The sequence below is a fragment of the Thrips palmi genome, unplaced genomic scaffold (assembly GCF_012932325.1).
Source record: "Thrips palmi isolate BJ-2018 unplaced genomic scaffold, TpBJ-2018v1 HiC_scaffold_18, whole genome shotgun sequence".
NCBI lineage: Eukaryota > Metazoa > Arthropoda > Insecta > Thysanoptera > Thripidae > Thrips > Thrips palmi.
This window is the reverse complement of record NW_023144627.1, coordinates 8,525,172-8,543,688: the sequence shown is the minus strand read 5'-3', so window position 1 is coordinate 8,543,688 and position 18,517 is coordinate 8,525,172. Positions and strand designations below refer to the sequence as shown.

General features: G+C 52.7%; 5 protein-coding genes across 5 annotated transcripts; 1 reads left to right on the top strand and 4 right to left on the bottom strand.

The window, feature by feature from the left end:
* The first annotated feature begins 611 nt into the window (after positions 1-611).
* On the top strand, positions 612-4,793 carry LOC117644879 (pro-resilin-like). Its single transcript, XM_034384549.1, has 5 exons — positions 612-695; positions 2,857-3,004; positions 3,146-3,557; positions 3,814-3,949; positions 4,252-4,793. The coding sequence occupies exons 1-5, from the start codon at positions 684-686 to the stop codon at positions 4,627-4,629; spliced, it is 1,086 nt and encodes a 361-aa protein (XP_034240440.1). The 5' UTR covers positions 612-683; the 3' UTR covers positions 4,630-4,793.
* Positions 4,794-5,058: 265 nt separating this feature from the next.
* Positions 5,059-6,833, bottom strand: LOC117644508 (alpha- and gamma-adaptin-binding protein p34-like). Its single transcript, XM_034384035.1, has 6 exons — positions 6,656-6,833; positions 6,232-6,422; positions 6,036-6,159; positions 5,771-5,929; positions 5,456-5,677; positions 5,059-5,354 (listed from the first exon to the last, which is right to left on the bottom strand). Exons 1-6 carry the CDS (start codon positions 6,720-6,722, stop codon positions 5,161-5,163), a joined length of 957 nt encoding a protein of 318 aa, XP_034239926.1. The 5' UTR covers positions 6,723-6,833; the 3' UTR covers positions 5,059-5,160.
* A 137-nt stretch (positions 6,834-6,970) lies between these two features.
* Positions 6,971-11,731, bottom strand: LOC117644876 (protein ILRUN). The gene is made up of 6 exons (XM_034384547.1): positions 11,361-11,731; positions 10,570-10,689; positions 10,389-10,490; positions 10,186-10,313; positions 9,834-9,991; positions 6,971-9,750 (listed from the first exon to the last, which is right to left on the bottom strand). The coding sequence occupies exons 1-6, from the start codon at positions 11,528-11,530 to the stop codon at positions 9,691-9,693; spliced, it is 738 nt and encodes a 245-aa protein (XP_034240438.1). The 5' UTR covers positions 11,531-11,731; the 3' UTR covers positions 6,971-9,690.
* A 2,793-nt stretch (positions 11,732-14,524) lies between these two features.
* LOC117644553 lies at positions 14,525-15,580 on the bottom strand. The gene is made up of 3 exons (XM_034384109.1): positions 15,514-15,580; positions 15,227-15,361; positions 14,525-15,146 (listed from the first exon to the last, which is right to left on the bottom strand). The coding sequence occupies exons 1-3, from the start codon at positions 15,550-15,552 to the stop codon at positions 14,610-14,612; spliced, it is 711 nt and encodes a 236-aa protein (XP_034240000.1). The 5' UTR covers positions 15,553-15,580; the 3' UTR covers positions 14,525-14,609.
* Positions 15,553-17,571, bottom strand: LOC117644679 (glycine-rich cell wall structural protein-like; the record flags this gene model as incomplete). Its single annotated transcript, XM_034384291.1, has 5 exons — positions 17,523-17,571; positions 17,212-17,271; positions 16,060-17,137; positions 15,831-15,979; positions 15,553-15,684 (listed from the first exon to the last, which is right to left on the bottom strand). Coding segments are annotated over exons 1-5 (1,437 nt in total), but the record flags the coding sequence as incomplete, so codon positions are not given.
* Positions 17,572-18,517: the final 946 nt, after the last annotated feature.

The window sequence follows — 18,517 nt, the reverse complement described above, 5'->3', positions numbered from 1 at the left end:
TGAGCGCGAGACAGACAGAGCGACCAAAATGACTCTCGGAATCAGTCTGCTGACACACTCGCCGGACACAAGCACGAGGATGGGGTGGTGGTGGAAAGAGACTACGTCTGTCACCCCTTGTCGTCATTCATTAAATAACTAAAAGTGAGATGTACTTGTGAATCTTCAAAACAGACGATTATTTTGTCTCGATGAATATCCCTGCAGATTTTACGTCATGTGCACTACAAGCCTAACTGTCTACGTAGTACCTACACGCTTACAAATGCTTGCTTGGCAAGTACACATTTACAAACGCATGCTTGGCTCCGTAAAACTCCACGCTAAGCATAGGAATTTGTAAGTGTGTACCTGCCAACGTATGCATTTGTAAGTGTGTACCAAGAAGACAGGTCTGCAGTGTGTTAGAGTTGTCTTCTGGAGGCGATGTGAGGGACCCAGGAACGCCAGAACGGGGGAGAGGGTGAGAGAGGCAGAGATAGGGAGGGAGGGAGAGGTCCAGGTACGGAGCGAGTGCGTGGGAGTGCGTCGAGGGAAGGCCCCGCCGAACCCAGCGGCCTGCAGTATAAATGCTCCCCCGAATGTCGGCTGGACATCAGTCGCTGCAGCAGCAGCATTACGGGTCTCTCTAGTCTCACCACGCAGCTTCCAACGCCATCGAACGTCGCCAGCTCCAGCACGCCATGACGCTCAAGGTACAGTACAACTTAACAAAAACAACATCAACACTGATCAACATCAACATTGATCAACATTGATCAACACCAACATTGATCAACATCAGGCTCGGACTGGCCAGGACAGACAGGCAGAAAAATCTGCCGGGGCCTTCGGGTTTGGGACCACACTGAGAAAACAAACGTGGCCAATTCCGCACGAGGTGGTGTGGTCAAATTTTGTTAAGATTTGACCACGTTTCGTGATGCGGTCATCGCAATTCGGAGCGCAAACGTGGTCAAGCTTATCGAGGCCCTATCCTTTAACATGGCGCAAACGTGGCGGATTCCGCGTTTGGTGATGCGGCGACGAGACTGACCTCGGCCGCGTCACCAAACGTGGTCAAAGTCCCAGTCCGCACCACACGTGCGGAATTGGCCGCGTTTGTTTTCTCAGTGCAGTAACGTCACAAAGTTGGTCAAAAAGTGATTGAGTCTCCAAAAGTAGCCGTTTTCGCTGAATTTGAGCGGCCACTGCGTGCGATCTAGTGCGGCCAACGGCCTCCCTCGACGCCCTAGTATTCTCAAGACCCTACTCTTTCATGCCGTGCATCGGGAAGACGTTGACCACAACGATTTTGCCTTTGACCGCAACGATTTTCCGACCCAGTTGGTCAAAACGTGGTCGAATTTTGGAAATTTGCTGATTTTGCTGACTTTGGGCGGCCACTGCGTCCAATCTAGTTGCATTAAAAGGCCTTCCTCGACGCCCTAGTATTCTTAAGACCCTACTCTTTCATGTCCTGTACGGGAAGGTTATTGACCGCAACTAGTTTGGGAGCGGTAGCCTCAAAAAGTTGGTCATGAAGGGTAAAAACAATGATGATCGGGGGCTTTTGCGGTCTTATCCGCCGGGGCCTTTTGGCGGCCAGTCCCAGCCTGATCAACATCAACATTGATCAACATCAACATTGATCAACACCAACATTGACCAACATCACCATATTGAACAACAACACCAAACAAGTCGCTTAAAACATCGGGTGTCCAATGTAGTGTGTTTACCTCAAGTGGTGAATTGAATGAGGCTTTCAACACGTCCGAGTTTCGGACCAAAGAGTCACGGCAGGGCTTGCCCGGGCTTGCCAGCCAACAACGGGTCAGTGTGCATCGCTTAAAAACGCGCTTCGCGGCTTGGCGGCTTCGCCTTGGTAAAGAAAGGCATTTTGTCCGCGGCCCATGCATCCCGTAACCCCCTCGGCCCTCGCCAACATGACGCGACGAAAACGAAAACGCGGACAACGCCGTTGTGCAGTGTTACCGCAACGCCACGCGTCCAGGTCCAGCTACTACATCGCCAAAAGTCTTTTAGGGAATATTGTGCCTCTCGTCGCTTGGAAAAGGGTATACCCTTCGGTCCCGGGCCGCCCGCTCCGGTGAGCGAGTTTGGGGTCGAGGAAACAAGGAGACGGTTCGGATTTCAGTTTCCGGATCTGGTGGAGCGGAACTGCGCGACTGCGATGCAAACCGGGGGAGGCATCCTGGGACAAGTCCTGGGACATGCGAGAAAGGAGTCTGCCGGGTGGCTTTGGCTTGCTTTGGCTTGCCTTGGCTTCTTGGAGCCTGTTGCGGGTGTCAGCCAACTGACTGGAGCAAGCCTGAGGCAGTCGTACTGTATTCTGCTGGAGTCTGGTGGAGTCTACTGGAGTTTCCTGTATTCTGCTGGAGTCTGCTGTACTCTGCTGAAGTCTGCTGTGCTCTGGGGGGGTCTGCTGGACTCTGCGGCGGCGCGGGCGAGGCATGAGGGCGAGGCAGGGCGTCCTTTCAGTGCCCATTGCCCATTTTCTGATTCTCCGGGGCTGTCCTTTTGACCGAAGGACCGAAGAGAACTGCCCACTGGAACTGCCGGAGGCGCGCATTCGCGTCCTGCAGACTGATTCCGAGAGTCGTTCCCGTCGCTCTGTCTCTCTCGCACTCATGGGCCGTCCCGTATTGGCGCGAGAGAGACAGCAGCGAAGAAAACGACTCTCGGAATCAGTGTGCCGGCGGTGCTGGCGGCCACAAAGCACACCTGGGAGCCCGGCCGTCTGAGGGGACGTCGCCGACGTCACCCACACTGCGATACGGATCTACGCACCGCAGCCTTGGACCTTGGAGGCGTTGCGTTTCGCACTTCACTGGAAGTCGTCTGTCCTCGCAGGAGATCGCGCTGCTGGTGGCGGTGCTGGCCGTGAGCGTGGCCGAGCCTCCCAGCTCGTCGTACGGGGCGCCCTCCAGGGGCTCCAGGCCCAGCTCCAGCTACGGCGCGCCCCGGCAACCGTCCTCCTCCTACGGCGCCCCGTCCGGCGGTAAGCGAGGGCCTTGCTGTCTCTCTCGCACCCCCACGGCACGCCCCATGAGTGCGAGAGAGACGGAGCGACGAAAGCCCTTTTTGGAATCAGAGGACTGGTTGTTCGGCAGCTTTGAGATGCTCTTTTTCATCGCCGCAGGTTTCGGCGGCGGCCAGGGTGGTAGTTTCGGCGGGTTCGGCGGCGGCCAGGGAGGCGGAGGCTTTGGCGGGTTCGGCGGCAGCGCACCTTCGTCCAGCTACGGTGCCCCGTCGTCCAGCTATGGCGCCCCGTCGTCTAGCTACGGTGCCCCGTCGTCCGGCGGCCAAGGATCCCCGTCATCTAGCTACGGTGCGCCCTCATCTAGCTACGGTGCCCCGTCATCAAGCTATGGCGCCCCATCGTCGAGCTACGGCGCCCCGTCGTCGGGAGGTCACGGAGGAGCCCCGTCCTCCAGCTACGGTGCCCCGTCGTCCAGCTACGGCGCCCCCAACGGCGGACGCCCCTCGTCCTCGTACGGAGCGCCGTCGGCCCGCAAGACGAAGCCCTCGTCGAGCTACGGAGCCCCGAGAAGGTGAGCATCCAAGAGCAACGCGTTCGGGCGGCATGGCCCAGTGTCGCCACACAAGAATGAGAAAATTCCAGAGTTAACTGCGTCGCCAACTTCAGCCTGACCACCAGGCAAAACCGGAGCTTTGCTGTCGAGAAGTTGTCTTGCAGGCAGGCTGAGGTTGGCAACCCTTTCCACACTGGTGCATCACCGCATCGTGAGGATTTTGGCCTTGTTATGTGGCAACACTGGCATCACTTCCCGCGTCTTCCCTGCCCAGGTCGCTGTCCACGTCTTACGGTGCACCAGGCGGAGCAGGCGGGTACTCCGGCAGCGGCGGGTACTCCGGAAACGGAGGACACTCGGGCGGCGCCGGCGGATACGGCGGCGGTCACAACGGCGACGACGACGAGTCTGTAAGGGCGGCGTCCCACAGTGGGCCAGAAGACCGGTGGAGGCGGCCAAAACTCTAGACGCGTTCTGAGCTCCCGAGTCGCTAAACTGGACACGAACCGAGCGTGTGACCCCACCAATGGATTCCTCGTTCGGAGAGCAATCCATTGGTGGGGTCGATTCGAGTCCCATTTAGAGACTCTGAAGCCCAAAACGCGTCCGGGATTTTGACCGCCTCCACCGGTCTTCTGGCCCACTGTGCGTCCGTCTACTGGCGCTTTGCGAGGCGGGGTTCGACTCCCGCTGAACCCTCTTTTTGAATCAGAACGAGCCCGCGCGGTACGAGTTCTCCTACGAGGTGGACGCCCCCGACTACGGCACCCAGTTCGGACACCGCGAGAGCCGCGACGGCGACCTCACGCAGGGCTCCTACCACGTGGTGCTGCCCGACGGCCGCCTGCAGACCGTCGAGTACGTGGCGGACGCCGGCGGCTACCGGCCCACCGTGTCCTACCAGGGCGGCGACGCCAACGGGGGCAACGGGGGTTCTGGCGGCAGTGGCGGCTACCAGGGCGGCTCCGGCGGCTACCAGGGCGGCAACGGCGGCTACCAGGGCGGCAACGGCGGCTACCAGGGCGGCTCCGGCGGCTACCAGGGCGGCAACGGTGGCCACCATGGGCAGAAACAAGGCGGTCCCTACTGAACGACCCTCCGGCGAGTCCCCACTGCCCCCATTTTGTGATTAATGATAATTTATGAAAGTAACGTTACTTTTGTTGATTATTAACCCCATGCCGAAGATTTTGCTCTTTGGCATCGCTACGTCATTTGTACATAAATATTGAGTGTGTTGATTGTGTAACTAGACTAGGCATGTAAATTATGTTTGTTTTGAAAAATAAACTCGTTCAATAGAGTTGAGAATTTGAGAATTTAATGACCAGCATCCAACAACCAAATGACTTCCAAAAGATCCTGTTTTCTTTCTGGATTTTGAATCCAACATTTACTCTGGCAGAAGAGCTCAGTTCTTTTCCATGTGTTCTTATGGGTAGAAGTCAATACCAAGATTGCAGGGGAGTCTGGAATGGCTAGGAGTGCCTAGGAAAAGAAATAGAATTGTGACAACAAAAAAGAAATTTCTGCAATTAGTCTTTTATTTGTAATAAATTTATAAGCTAACAGTTCAAACAAACATAATAAGGTTGTCGTCCACTTTTCACCTAAAATTAGTTTAATTTTCTTCACCACTTTCATCACTTAATTCGTCACTATCACCACCCATAACTTGCCAAAAAGCTTTCACTACTTGCTCAGCACAAGCTTTTCGATCATCTGTAGTCATTCCGGATACTCTTTCCTTCATTTCTGCTAAATTTTGAAACAATTTAAAGAAGTCATCAGTGCTACCCCCTGACCCAAGAGCATCTGAAATGGAACAAAACAAACAGTTATTTCAGGTAACTGAATAATTCATTTTTTGAATGAAGACAGACAGGAAAGAAATTTGTTAAGTGTTAGCCTCTAACCTGGTGGGTCATCCAAAATATGCGGATCAAATGAATTGTCATTTTTAAGGGCTTCTTCATGCAGACGCAGGTTTCGTAACTCTTCACCGAGACCCTCATCCCCATCTCTGTTACTTGAAAGCAACTCGTCCATATCAACACCACTAGATTCCATAAGATTAGCAGCAACACTAGAATTAAGGAGCATTGACTGAACAGCACGGGAGCAGTCACTCGTTTCTCCTAAATTCACAAGACAAAAATTAAATGAAGTTAAAAGGATAAATGAGCAACAAGAAAGTGGTGATTGAAATTTTCATTAGGAAATTATAATACCTTTCATGCATAAATCAGGCCACACATGAGCATGCAGAGCTTGTACAATTCTAGGAATTCCTGTAGTTTCAAGAAAATCTTGTTCTTCTTCCCACTCCTCATCCTTTTCTGGGTTGATCTCGACTAATTCATAGCCTCGTGCAATGCACCACTCTTGAGCTGAAAAGAGAAACAAAAAGATAAAAGCAGATGAAGGTGAATAAAAGATGTCTAATTCTGGACAAAACAATTGTGTGTCCATCATGAGCAAGTTAGAGAACATTACCGGCTAGTTTGCTGACTCCTTTTGACGGATTTTCTTCACAGTTGTCACATAGCAAAATGCGAATGTCAGGGTCATACTCTTTAACGAAAGGCTCCCACTGGTCTGCATCCGAGAGTCCCCCATTCTGCAACATGAGCCAAAATGTTGAGACGGTTTCAAGTAACATCCAGACTCAAAAAAAGAGGTGTTTTTGTACCTTTGAACTGTCAAAATAAACAATAACTGCCTGGACTGAGTTAGCAAAGTCTGGAGAACCAAGTGTTTTTTCTTGCAGAGCACAGACGTGTATGTCAGCTGTGTAATACTTGGTATCTATATGCCATGGGTAAGCAATGATTCCTTCTTCAAGGATTACTGATTGCTGAAACTCGTCTTCATTCACAATCACTGCAACAAAAATTAAAGCTAGTATCAATGGAAGTGCTTGGATATCACGACAAGTGATTTGATGATACACAGTATCCCAACCAACTTAAGCCAAGTCAGTGAATAACGTCATGTTAAGTCAAATTTTATTTCACTCGCCAAACGCAACAAAGTTCAATAAAAAATGTATTTATTTGTTAGCTAACCAGAACATTGAAAGGGTTAGGACCACGAAAGCAGATAATGTCACTCACATTTGACGATATCACTGGCAGGAGTTGACGGGTTGCTGAGCGCGACAGCGCACGATTTCCTTGCCATTGTCTCACAAAAAATCGTTCGAAATGAACGGAGCACACCGTGAAAGTCGTGACAGCAGTGGCACAGACAAGACGACCTGTCAAATCGCTCCCCAAACACGAGTATGAGAAATTTGTGTAGCAGCGCGAATCTCTTCCCGCCCCCTACCGCTACCGCCCCCCTCACCCTCCCTCGGCGAAGATCTTTTAAGGTGGAAGGCTGGAAGGGTTGAAATTGTATTTGGTACACCAAGAAAAAAAAACTCTCAGTTTCATTTCTTAACAATTTATTCCAGTAAATAAAAACCAAGAAAAGTCTTAGCTGAACAACACATGTCAACGAGATTTGAAATGATTTCTCGCTTGTTTTCAAGTAGTTCCTTAAGCCAACAACGAATCAATGCTTTAAAATTTTAAATCAATCAACCAACCATGATTTTAATTAATAAAATAGAGCTTTAAATAATTTCTTTAGCTCCGCACACATGTGTAAATGTGGACAATCCACAACCTTGAATTCTACAATTACTTATAGGTATTATTCAATTTTTAACCAAAAGGCTGGAATTTGCCATGTACTTCAGGCAGAAGCATCCCAAATGTGCTACAAACAGGCCAAAAGGATAATTTGACACGTGTACAGCACAAAAGTCTGAGCCTATATAAAATCCTTCCAGGTTGTCACAAAGAACAGACTACAGTTTTGCACAAAAATAACAAATCGCATAGCTATCAGTGTCAGAATCAACTATCACTAGATTCATGATTGCATCGAGATACTTTAGGATGCTTCCTCCACAATTGATTCGCTGAACATTGGAGACTAAGTCCTACCTTAAAGAAGAGAAATATTGGCTCCTGGTAGAAGTACAAAAGACATTTCCACAAACTAACACATAACATTAGGAAATGTTGATAAATGACACATCAGACAAGAGTCCCACCCAGCAAATATTCCCACAGAAGTACACGAGTCAAACAGTGATGATGTCATTTATTAACAAAACCTTATAATAAAGTTTTGAAACAAACATTTTTTAAATTTATAATGGATACTTTAATTATGTACAATCTTTTCTTTTATACAAATGAAACAAGAGTACATATTAATAAAATTCAAAATCTACAAAATGCTTGATTTTTTCTAGCTGACAACAAAACACAAAATTGAAAGTAAGGTAGCTGCGCATAGAGAATATGTAAATTTGTAAATAATAAACCCATCCAACTGACAATCCACAGGCATCAACTTACAGATGTAGAAAGACGATCATTTAGCTGGCAGTAGTCGTTACACAGGTAAAACGAGAATTAAATTTAAATTGCTTTAAAGTGCGGAGTCTTCGAGGGTAAAAATGGAAGAATCTGCCAAGCTGCATTATTACTTGTTAAGCCCAAAATAAAATTGTAGGAACAAACTTTACAGACAAAAGAAGTTATGCACACTTTGTGGAGATATCAATTTCATAAAACTGCCCAGTTGTCATCGTACCTACCCCTCACAATACATTACAATAAGACACTCACGCATACAAAAATACAATACAGGAGGGCAGTCCCAGCCACATTCACTCTGTACACACTGTTCCACTAACTCACACCACAAAGTAACAAACATACAATACATAAGACACAACACCGTTGATGGGAAGAACTGTGGAAGCAGTAGACACTTGCCTTTCACATTCTGCTCTGCCAAAATAAAGAGAAGAGAAGAGAAGAGACATCACAGCCTTGTCCTTATCCATCCTTTTCAAAAAGTTAAATTTGCTTATTGCAACAGAGCTTTAGTAGCACAAATTCTAAGAAAGAAAATTGTTCCTCTAGCAGCAGGGGGCATATATGTTAAGCTCCTAATAGTTATTTTCAGAGCAATGTAAACAAAGTATTGTGTTCAGCTGGACAAATTACATCTATAAAAAGTAGGTTACATAACAACTTCTGAATAAGTGAGAAAAATCTGTTAGGCTGGAACATACTCACATATTTCAGGCCAAAACTACAAACTGATTAATAAGTAACCATTTCTGAATCTACTCTTTCACCATTGGAAGAAATTTTAACACAATACACATCCCTATCTTAAATTGTACAAAATGTGATCATTTAACAGCAGCCACAGCTGCCTCAAGTATTAAAAACAGAGGGTGATTAAATGGTCCAATAAATTTCCTTTGTAAGTGTTCTTTGGAATTGTATTGTTAAGAAAATTGGAATTGGGAATGTCTCTTGGAAGGCAAAAAGGACCTATAGATTCAGGCGAACCCTCAGGTCATTAGCATAGAAAATATTTCGGTTTACTTAACAGTCACCCAACTGTTCCAATTTAATTTTACTTTTTTAACATCTTGAAGAATTGCAGAATGAAGTTTAAAGAACATGTACTTCTTTTTTAGATAAATATCTCTGGAAACTGAGATGAGAGTGACTTCAATCCTCTCAGTATTAAACAAATGACAAACAAAGATAACAAGCAAACAAACTATGAAATTTTTGTACAAAAACATAAGACAGATACAGAATAAGTTTTGCATAGACTTCTTTGGATGAACCACTTAATCACGGAAAATAAAAAGAAGGTTGCTACAAGAGAAATTCGTTTGAGACATAAGGTTAGTTAAGTTATATAATACAACTGATATCTTAAATTAAGAGAGAATTTATAATTTAAATTTTAGATGTGGTAAATCTTACAACATGCAAATCACCCACATCTCATTTGGAGCAAAGTTTAGAATGTATGTGAACAAGAGGCATTTAAGGGTTTTAGGGGGAGCGCAGTTCCAGGTACCTCTTGGCTGGCAGTAGATCCAGAATAACGGTATTATGTTTATCAAAACTACATATAAAAGACGCAGATTTTGAGTTGAAGGGTTTTCACAGGTTCTGTTTACAAAGAAACTTAACTAAAATTAAAAAATCTTCAGTCATGAGTTGTGCCCTAAGCCCCCAATTCTTGACACAACAGTGCATTGCTCCGAACCTTATAATCATTCAGGTCCTTCGTTAGGTCTCAAATCCATAGCTACGTCCCCACCTTCAGCTTGGCCCTGTGACAACATACAAAAGAAGCATTAGTCGACTTTTATACAATTCTGCAGATAAAAATTTCAGAAGATGGCATTGCCCATACCTGAAAGACATTATGACTAGAAAGGAGTCTGGTGAAGGGATTGAGCATGTGAGGAGCATGTGGCGGAGGACTTGCCCCCAAATCACTGAGATGTGAAAGCTGCTGCGTCAATGCCATGGTACCCCCCTCTGCTACCGTAAGAATAACCCAGATGACATCTGGAAAAAAAGAAATGTACAAAAGTGTAGAGCACAGATTGATTTGCAGTCAGCGAGTTCCGAGATACAGCTCAAAGCTAGCAACAAAGACCTTATCTCAGAGTTTCTGAACTTCTCTTCAAACTTTGTGAGAATGTACAGCTAATTTTGGTTCAAACACATTTTAAAAAAAAAAACAAAAAAAAAAACTTTACCTCCAAAATATGACCCAGCAGGTGTGACCATTCTCCACTTGCTCTGGTAGATTCCTGGTGTTAAAGGACTTCTCATTTCCACACTGATGTCTGTAACGGCACCTGCCCGTACAGGCTGTACAGGTACCCTTGAAAGGAAAAAAAAAAGTTATAATTTCACAAAAACAAAAACATAAATGAAAATTTTAAGTAAAAGAAACAACCTTTCACATTCTGAGAGTTGAACTCCGCCAGTAAATTGTAGACAGCAGCCATCTGGCCACTCATCATCACCATTGTTCTGAACTCTCCATGTTTTGGTGAATCTGAAAGGCAAATGTTATCTCTTGAGTTGGTCCACATCCATCTTGCAGTGTACTTTATCAGAATATCCATGATACTCACTGGGTCGCTGGTGGGACACTTTCTCCCTCACCTATCGTCACATCCTTCACAAGGACCATGGACGGCAGGTCTGTTGGGGATTGGCAATCGAAATAGGAACAGATTGCAGCTTGTAGATTCCTGCGCAACACATTTCTAAAGTTAACAACTAGTACACCACCTAATGGTTATCAATATAGATATAAAAATTGAGATGATTCTAAAGGTAAATTTGCAAACACAAGTATTGGAAGAAATTCAAAATTCAGAAGTATTATTGTAGTTTTCAAAGTATTGTTGAGACAGCCCCAGAGTTGATAAAGGAACCTGAATTCAATACACAGATAAGAGACACCACTGTGTACTGTACAGTATGCGTCTTTGCGTGACAACAATTCAGCAGAATTAAGTAGAATGCCCACGCAACTGGGCCATGATCGAAAAATACATTTTAAAGAGGAATTTGGACAACAACAATTGGGACAGTATCAGAGACTCATCACAAAAACAAGTCAGTTCAGAAGTTAAACGGAAGATAAAGCAACTGCGATTAGTCATCTTAATTAGAGCTCTGACGATATGTTTGGTTGCATCACATCATGGAGAAATTTAACTGACAGAGTAAACATTCAATTGGTAAGGAGGGTAGGAGATAATTAAAATAGAGCCAACGGTCCAAAGGTGCATGACAGTGTAGTTCTGAGGACAACAGAGGCGATTTAGTGATAAGAGTTGCCTAGCAGAGGCACCCAACCTGCAAGTGGCACCTCCAGACAAAGGTGCACCACCAACAGAACCGGGTGTCAACTTACCAGTTGTTCATATCAAGGAAAAACGCAGCCGTCGTGGAGTTCAAATGGTGGCCAACAAGTTTCTGCAGTTGCCTCACTAAGTCATCTTTGTCTGTGGTGCCCATGCAACTGAACTGCTGCAGCAGAGTCTGGTCCAGTTCGTTGTCTACCTCCATGTTCAACAAAGTCATTCGCCAGTCAGACGCCAAAAGGAATCAGCGGTGCGCTCTAGGCACGCTCCGGTCCCGCAATGTCCGAACCATCAACGGGAATTTAGGGGAGAACTTGCATTTTCACTGGAACAATTTTCAGCCTTGTTTTGTTACTATTGAAACTGTTTGCACACTAAGGCCTTGTGGCAGGTCACAAACGCCCTTGTGCCTCTCATCCCAATGTGAATGTGAATGTGAGTGTGAATGTGTTCGCAGAAGAAGCGGCTTCGTGGGAGACTAGAAGCAGCTGCTTGGATGAGAAATCGAACCTGCGTGTTTTCAGTCGGGGAAGGACGGTGCGAAGATGGTTCAAGGGATTACAAATGAAGGAAAGGGGTTCGTAATTCTGCGTTTATTCAAAATTGAAACAGAACATGGACTTATTCAAAACTAATTAATATATCTATCACTTAAAGTTGCCTCCCCTAAGAATTTGGCCAGTCCTCCTGCCCCCAGCAGACTGATTCGGAGCCCTGTTTTCGTCGCTGTCTCTTTCGCACTCGCCGCGTCCCACAAGAGTGCGAGCGAGAGAGAAAAAGTGTCAAGCAGAGTTGGGAATCAGTCTGCTGGGCGGACTTCGCCACCGCCAGCAGACCCCGACGATGTTGAAGAGCCCCGCCCCGGTGGACGCTGGTTCCTGGACGAGCCTCGGCTCAAGCGTCGGACGACTCCACGGCCACGAGGTCCACGTTGGGCAGCTGGGCTCGGAACGCTGGGCAAGACACGAGCTTCCGCAGCGCCGCCATGGCGTCCTTGTCGTGCTCGAGGTCGTGGCCGCGCAGCCTGAAGGTGGCGGTGCGGAGGGACGTCCTCAGGGCGACGCAGAGCTCGCTGGCGTCGCGGAGGACTTGGCCCAGTCCCCCGGGGAAGCCGGCGCCCTGCTTGAGCACCAGCTCGACGTGCTGCAGGCACGGCAGCGCGGCGCACGCGTCCCAGACGGGGCCGCGCGGCGGCATGTCCACCACCAGCGCCCGGAGCTGCGTCGCGCCGCGCACCAGGTCGGCGACGAAGCCCTCCGGGAAGCGGGTCGTGTCGTCCGCTTCAAGGCGCAGCACGCGCAGCGCCGGCAGGCGGGCCGCGAGCTCGCCGTCGTACGGCAGGCGGACGAAGGCCGGGAACGGCCAGTCCTGGTGGCGGTGCAGGCCGTGCAGGGCGGCCCAGTTGACCTGCAGGCCCCCGAACATGAGCTGCGCCAGCTGCGCCGGCGGCGGCGGCAGCGCCACCGGGGCGGTCCGGCGGGTCCGTTCCAGCCGCAGCACCAGCCGCAGCTCTCGCAGCTCCCGCTGCCGCTGCAGGAAGGCCAGCAGGGGCGGCCAGAAGAGATTGGCCTCCTCGCTGGAACAAGGAGGAGGCGAGGGCGACTTCAGCGGGACTCGCCGTGGCACAGTGGGCCAGAAGACCGGTGAAGCGGCCAAAATTTTACTCGCGTTTTGAGCTCCAGAGTCGCTAAAAGGGACTCGAACCGAACGTGTGACCCCACCAATGGACTCCTCGTTCGGAGAGCAACGCAAAGGGAGGGCCACACGTTCGGTTCGAGTCCCATTTAGCGACTCTGGAGCTCAAAATGCGTCCACCTACCGCTGGAACTGGCAGTCCACCTTGCGGACCAGGGCGCGGCTGCAGCGCAGTGCGGAGAACAGACGGGGGGAGGGCCGCCAGGGCCGCTTGTCCACGCGCAGCACCAGCGACGCGGCGGCCGGGGCGTGCAGCAGCACGCGGGCGAACTTGGCCTTGTCCACGATGGGGCTGCGGGGGCGAAGAAACCACCACTAAATTTCGATAAATTTCGATGAATTTTAGTCGAATTTTGATGAATTTCTCATGTTTTGATGAATTTTGGTGTACGAATTTGGCTGGAGTTACTTCCCCTTGACTCACTGTTTGAGAGGTTTGTGGTCGTAGAATCTAAACCGGAACCGCTGGCCCGCCCAGGCGTCCGGGTCGCGGGCCAGTCGGTGCCACCGCTTGCACACCAGTGGCAGTGTGTCCAGCAGCGTCACGCAGTCCGCCTTGCTGAAGACTTGCATCACCAGCTCGTCGGGGAGCGCGTTCAGACCGAAAGCGCCCTCCGCGGCCTCGGCCGGTTCCTCGGCCTCCATGGCGTCCAGAGAAACTGGAACACATTTCAGGAGACGGCGCCGAGTTAGCTCCATAGTTAGCTCACCTTAGTTAGTGACGGTTTGCAATGTTCTGCCGCTGCTGGCTAACACCCTTCGCCCAAGCAGGCTCATATTCCACATCGTCCGTCAAAAAATACTTAAGCTACTCACTCGGATGAAACGAGATTAGGACGATGTCGCACTTCGACGAAGATGACACCACGCCACGACACGTTCACTGCGAGAGTTCGTCTCAATGACGCGCACTGCTGAACTTCGAATTCACTCTCGCAACAGCGTCTGACAGCGGCAAGCGTGTACTAAGTCTCTGAGCCCACCTCCTCCACGCGCCGACGGCTGACCACTGAACGAACCACTGAAAACGGACCCCGCGCAGCGTTCTTTCTTTGTGTTCCGACTAGTGGCGCCATCCCCTCCCCCTCCCCCGCCTTCTAGAGAGTCGTATTGTTGCGTTCCTCGGCTTATCGCCACCACACTGACGGTACAGACGGAGGACGGGCGGACGGCGCGCGCCTCCAGTGGCGTAGCCGCGTCGCCGCTAGAGCCGCGAGTCCACCGCTAGAAGGCGGACAAGTACAAGTTCGCGAAGGTCGGAAAGGCGGAACGCAGTGGGCGCGGTCAAAACTCCGGACGCGTTTTGAGATCCAGAGTCGCTGAATGGGACTCGAACCGGACGTGTGACCCCACCAATGGATTCCTCGTTCGGAGAGGAATCCATTGGTGGGGTCACACGTTCGGTTCGAGTCCCATTTAGCGACTCTGGAGCTGGAGCTCAAAACTCGTCTTGAGTTTTCGCCGCCTCCGCCGGTCTTCTGGTCCACTGTGCGGAAGGGGGTTGGGAACTCATATAATGTTCCGGGAAAATCTTTAATTTGTCGGGGTTCTACGTGGGGTTCAAAATAGCGAAAGTGTTGGCACTGTACGAACTGGAGCGCCACTCACGACGACAGGACGGGCAGGACGGGCAGGACCTGCTTGAGGCGGAAGGGCTCGCGGTCCTTGCGGTGCATGCCGGCCATCTTGAGCACCACGCCGGCGCACAGGTCCATGGAGCGCCACTCGCGCATCTTGCGGTTGTGGATGGCGGCGGGGTTGGGCGAGTTGGGCGACACGCTGCTGACGGCGTCCCCGATGCGGCCGGCCGCGGCCTCGGGGACGAGCTGCATCACCCTGGCCAGCAGCTCGGCGTTGGTCACGCGCTCCGTCATGGTGACCGTGTGTGCCGACTGGAACTTCTGCACCAGCAGCCGGTTCACCATCTCCACCTTGCCCTTGGACGCCGGCCGGCGGTCGTTCTCGGCCACGCACTCGTACAGCGTGAGCGCCAGCACGGCCAGGCTGGTGCGCGCCGCCGCCGGCGCCCCCGGCAGGTGCAGCCCGCACACCGCCAGCACGAAGTCCACCAGGTTGGACGACGACGCCAGGGCCGGGTGCTTCACCGAGTCCTCCAGGCCCAGGGTGGACTTGGACACCACCTGCGCAGCCAACGGCCTGTCACGACGCCGAACAGTGTGCGTGGCACGGCATGGCACTCCACCTGTTCCTGCCTCCATACCTCGATGAGCTGGTCCCCGGTGACGAGCAGCAGGCTCTGCTCCTGCTCGGGCGCGAGCAGGCTCATGGTGCCGAAGGTCTGCAGCACGGTCATCGCGGACGGCCGCGGCGGGCCGCGCAGACTGCCCAGGTCACCCTGGACCAAGAATCGGAACGGAACGGAGTGGATTCCTCGTTCGGAGAGCAATCCATTGGTGGGGTCACCCGTTCGGTTCGAGTCCCATTTAGCGACCCTGGAGCTCTAAGTCCGTCCGGGATGTTGACCGCCTTGATGGCGTCGTGGCGCACCTGCGTGGCGAGCAGCACGATGGAGGCCGTGTCCCACATCTCGAGCAGGCGGCCCCCGGGTGGCGGCTGGAACACGTTGGGCCCCGTCAAGGCGCCCGGCGCCGAGCCGCCCAGCGCGCTGCGCGTGCCCTGCAGCAGCCGCGCCACGAACGACTGCGCCGCGGGCCGGGACTGCACGCCGGAGTCAAGGACGCGGGTTCAAGTACCGGCTTTCCAGTTATTTTACCGTCATTGCAGCACACTGATTTTCGAGAGTCGTCTTGTCTCTCTCGCACTCATGGCTGTGAGGTGCGAGAGAGGCAGAGCGAGGGACGCACCGATCGGCCGAGGTTCTGGAAGTTGAGGCTATTCATGATGGAGCCGAACGACTCCGGCGGCGAGGGCAGGTTGCGCTGCATGGACGCCAGGACGCACAGCGCGCCGAGGTCCACCTGCTCCGCCGGCATCTGGCTGATCTGGCTCAAGCCTACCGCCATCTCGCTCTACATTAGTCTGCCGACCGCTGGCTGCTGTCAGAGTTACCCCGCCGTTCTTACCTGTACTTACCCGCGCCCGCCTGGCCGACGCTCAGCGCGCTCTGCCGGCCTCCTTGAAGGCCTACTTGTCCTTGGGCGCTGCCTCGTGCATCTCCGCCCGCCTGGAGGCCGGCCCCTGCCTGGACACCCAGTCCAGCCCCTAAGCTGATCCCACCACCGCCAGCGCCTGCGTTCAGCCCGCCTTGCAGACCGACGCCTGCGTTCAGACCGCCTTGAACGCCGCCGCCTTTGCTCAGCCCGCCTTGAAGACCAACGCCTGCGTTCAGCCCGCCTTGAAGACTGCCACCTTTGTTCAGCCCGCCACCACCCGCGCCTGCGTTCAGCCCGCCTTGAAGACCAATGCCTGCGTTCAGCCCGCCTTGAAGTTTACCGCCACCCTCCGCGTCGCCCTGCGCCCCAGCCCCGGCCCCGGCCTGGAGGCCGATGCCGCCATGAAGACTGGCGCCGGCATGAAGGCCTGGCCCACCCAGGAGACCCGCGCTGCCCTGGACGCCGCCACCGGCATTCGCTCTGATGCCGCCCCCGCCTGCGTTGATGCCCGCGCTGCCCTGCAGGCCGCCCCCGGCTTGAAGGCCGACCCCGCCAGCTTGGACAGACCCACTTGCTTGAAAGCCTCCACCCGCCTGAAGACCGCCCCCTCCCTGAGGTTGGTATTTCGTGCCTCCTTCGGGACCGCTGCCTCCTTGAAGACCACCGCCTCCCTGAAGACCTCCACCTCCTTGAAGACCTCCACCTCCTTGAAGACCACCGCCTCCTTGAAGACCACCACCCACTTGAAGACCGCCTCCTCCCTGAAGACCTCCGCCTCCTTGAATACCACCGCCTCCTTGAATTCCGCCGCCCACTTGAAGACCGGCGCCGCCTTGAAGACCTCCGCCTCCTTGAAGTCCGCCGCCCACTTGAAGACCGGCGCTGCCTTGAAGACCTCCGCCTACTTGAAGGCTGCCGCCGCCTCCGTGAAGACGGGCACCACCTTGAAGACCTCCGTCCTCTTGGTTCGCTCCCCGGCCACCACTGTGGGCATTCGCCTCCGAGTTGGGTTCGCCGGCCCGGTGCTTGTGGTGGCCAGCCTCCTCCCCGGCCTCGCCCTGCGCACACAAGCACACGAGGGTTGCAACGGGGTCGTCGCGCAGCGGCCTCCGAGCCCCGCGAGAAGCTGTACCTTGTCGACCTTGTCGCTCTGGTGGATGGTGATGACGAGGTGGCGGTGCGAGTCCTGTGGCTGCACACAGGAATAGACAAGAAAGTTACAAAGGATGATCAGTGTTTGCCACGCAAGTACTACGCAAAAGTTGCAGGGAGGCCGCCGTGTCGAAAGGGTTGCCTACCTTCCTGCGAGAAGCTGCCTAGTAGGCAGGCGGAAGTTGACAACCCTTTCGACTCTGGAAGCATCGGGGTGACCTTTGCCTACTCAAGCGGCAACACTGAAAAGTTGGCGCATGCTGCCTGAAATCTGGAAAAGCCAACACTCGCCTGTTTCTGTTGGTCCATCCGGGCGGAGGGCCCCGAGAGCGGGGGGCGGGCGGGCGGTGGGGGCGGGGCGGGGGGCGGGGAGGGCTTCTTCCGGGCGCTGGGGGCGGGCTGGACCTGGGTCGAGTCGCTGGGCGCCGCCTTGGCCTGGCTGTCGTGCTTCAGCACCAGCACCACGCGGTTGCCCGCGGTGCTCGCCGTCAGCGTGGCCAGCGAGGCCAGCACGGCCAGCGCCAGCGCCGCCACACCGCGGCCCGCCATCTGCGGGGACCAAGCGTGTGCCCGCTAGAGTTGCCACTTCGCACATGTGTCGGTAGGGTTGCCACCTCAGCCTGCCTACCAGCCAGTAACTGAGCTTTGCTCCAGAGAAGTTGCCTAGCAGGCAGGCTGAGGTTGACAACCATCTCGACATTGGAGGGTCGTGGGCCTTTTTGCCTACTTGTGTCGCAGCACTGCATCGTTTTCTGAAATTACAGGTTCGTGTTGGCTTACCTCGTTGAGATTTGATGAGGGGCCTGGCGGGGCAGGCAGGCGGCCCGCGCGAAAGGCTTCGCGGCTGCGCGGCCGGGGGCTCGCTCGGCCCGCGCCGCTTTACTGCCCCGATATCACACACACATACAAGCACGTGCACCCACACGGACGCACACAGACACACGTTCACTCGCACAGACGCACACACTCGCACGTGACTCTGTGGAACGTAGGTGGAATGAAAAAGCTTTTCGATAGGCAGTCCGCCCGCGCCGCCCGGGAGTTCCCTGTTCCTCTCAGAGGTCGGTTTGGCGCGACAGTTCGAATCCGGTCGAGCGACAGAGAGGTTCCCAGTGGGCCACGAAGAATTTCCTGATTCCCTGTGTCGTGTGCCATCCCCCAGTTCTCGTAGAGGACAAGAACCTGTTCCATCAATTTTCAGCTCGGTTTTCCTGCCCGCTCTATTTCTCATACGCCTAGGGCTAGCCTCTCTCAGGTCCGGCCTTCCCTTCCCCTTCCCCGCCCCC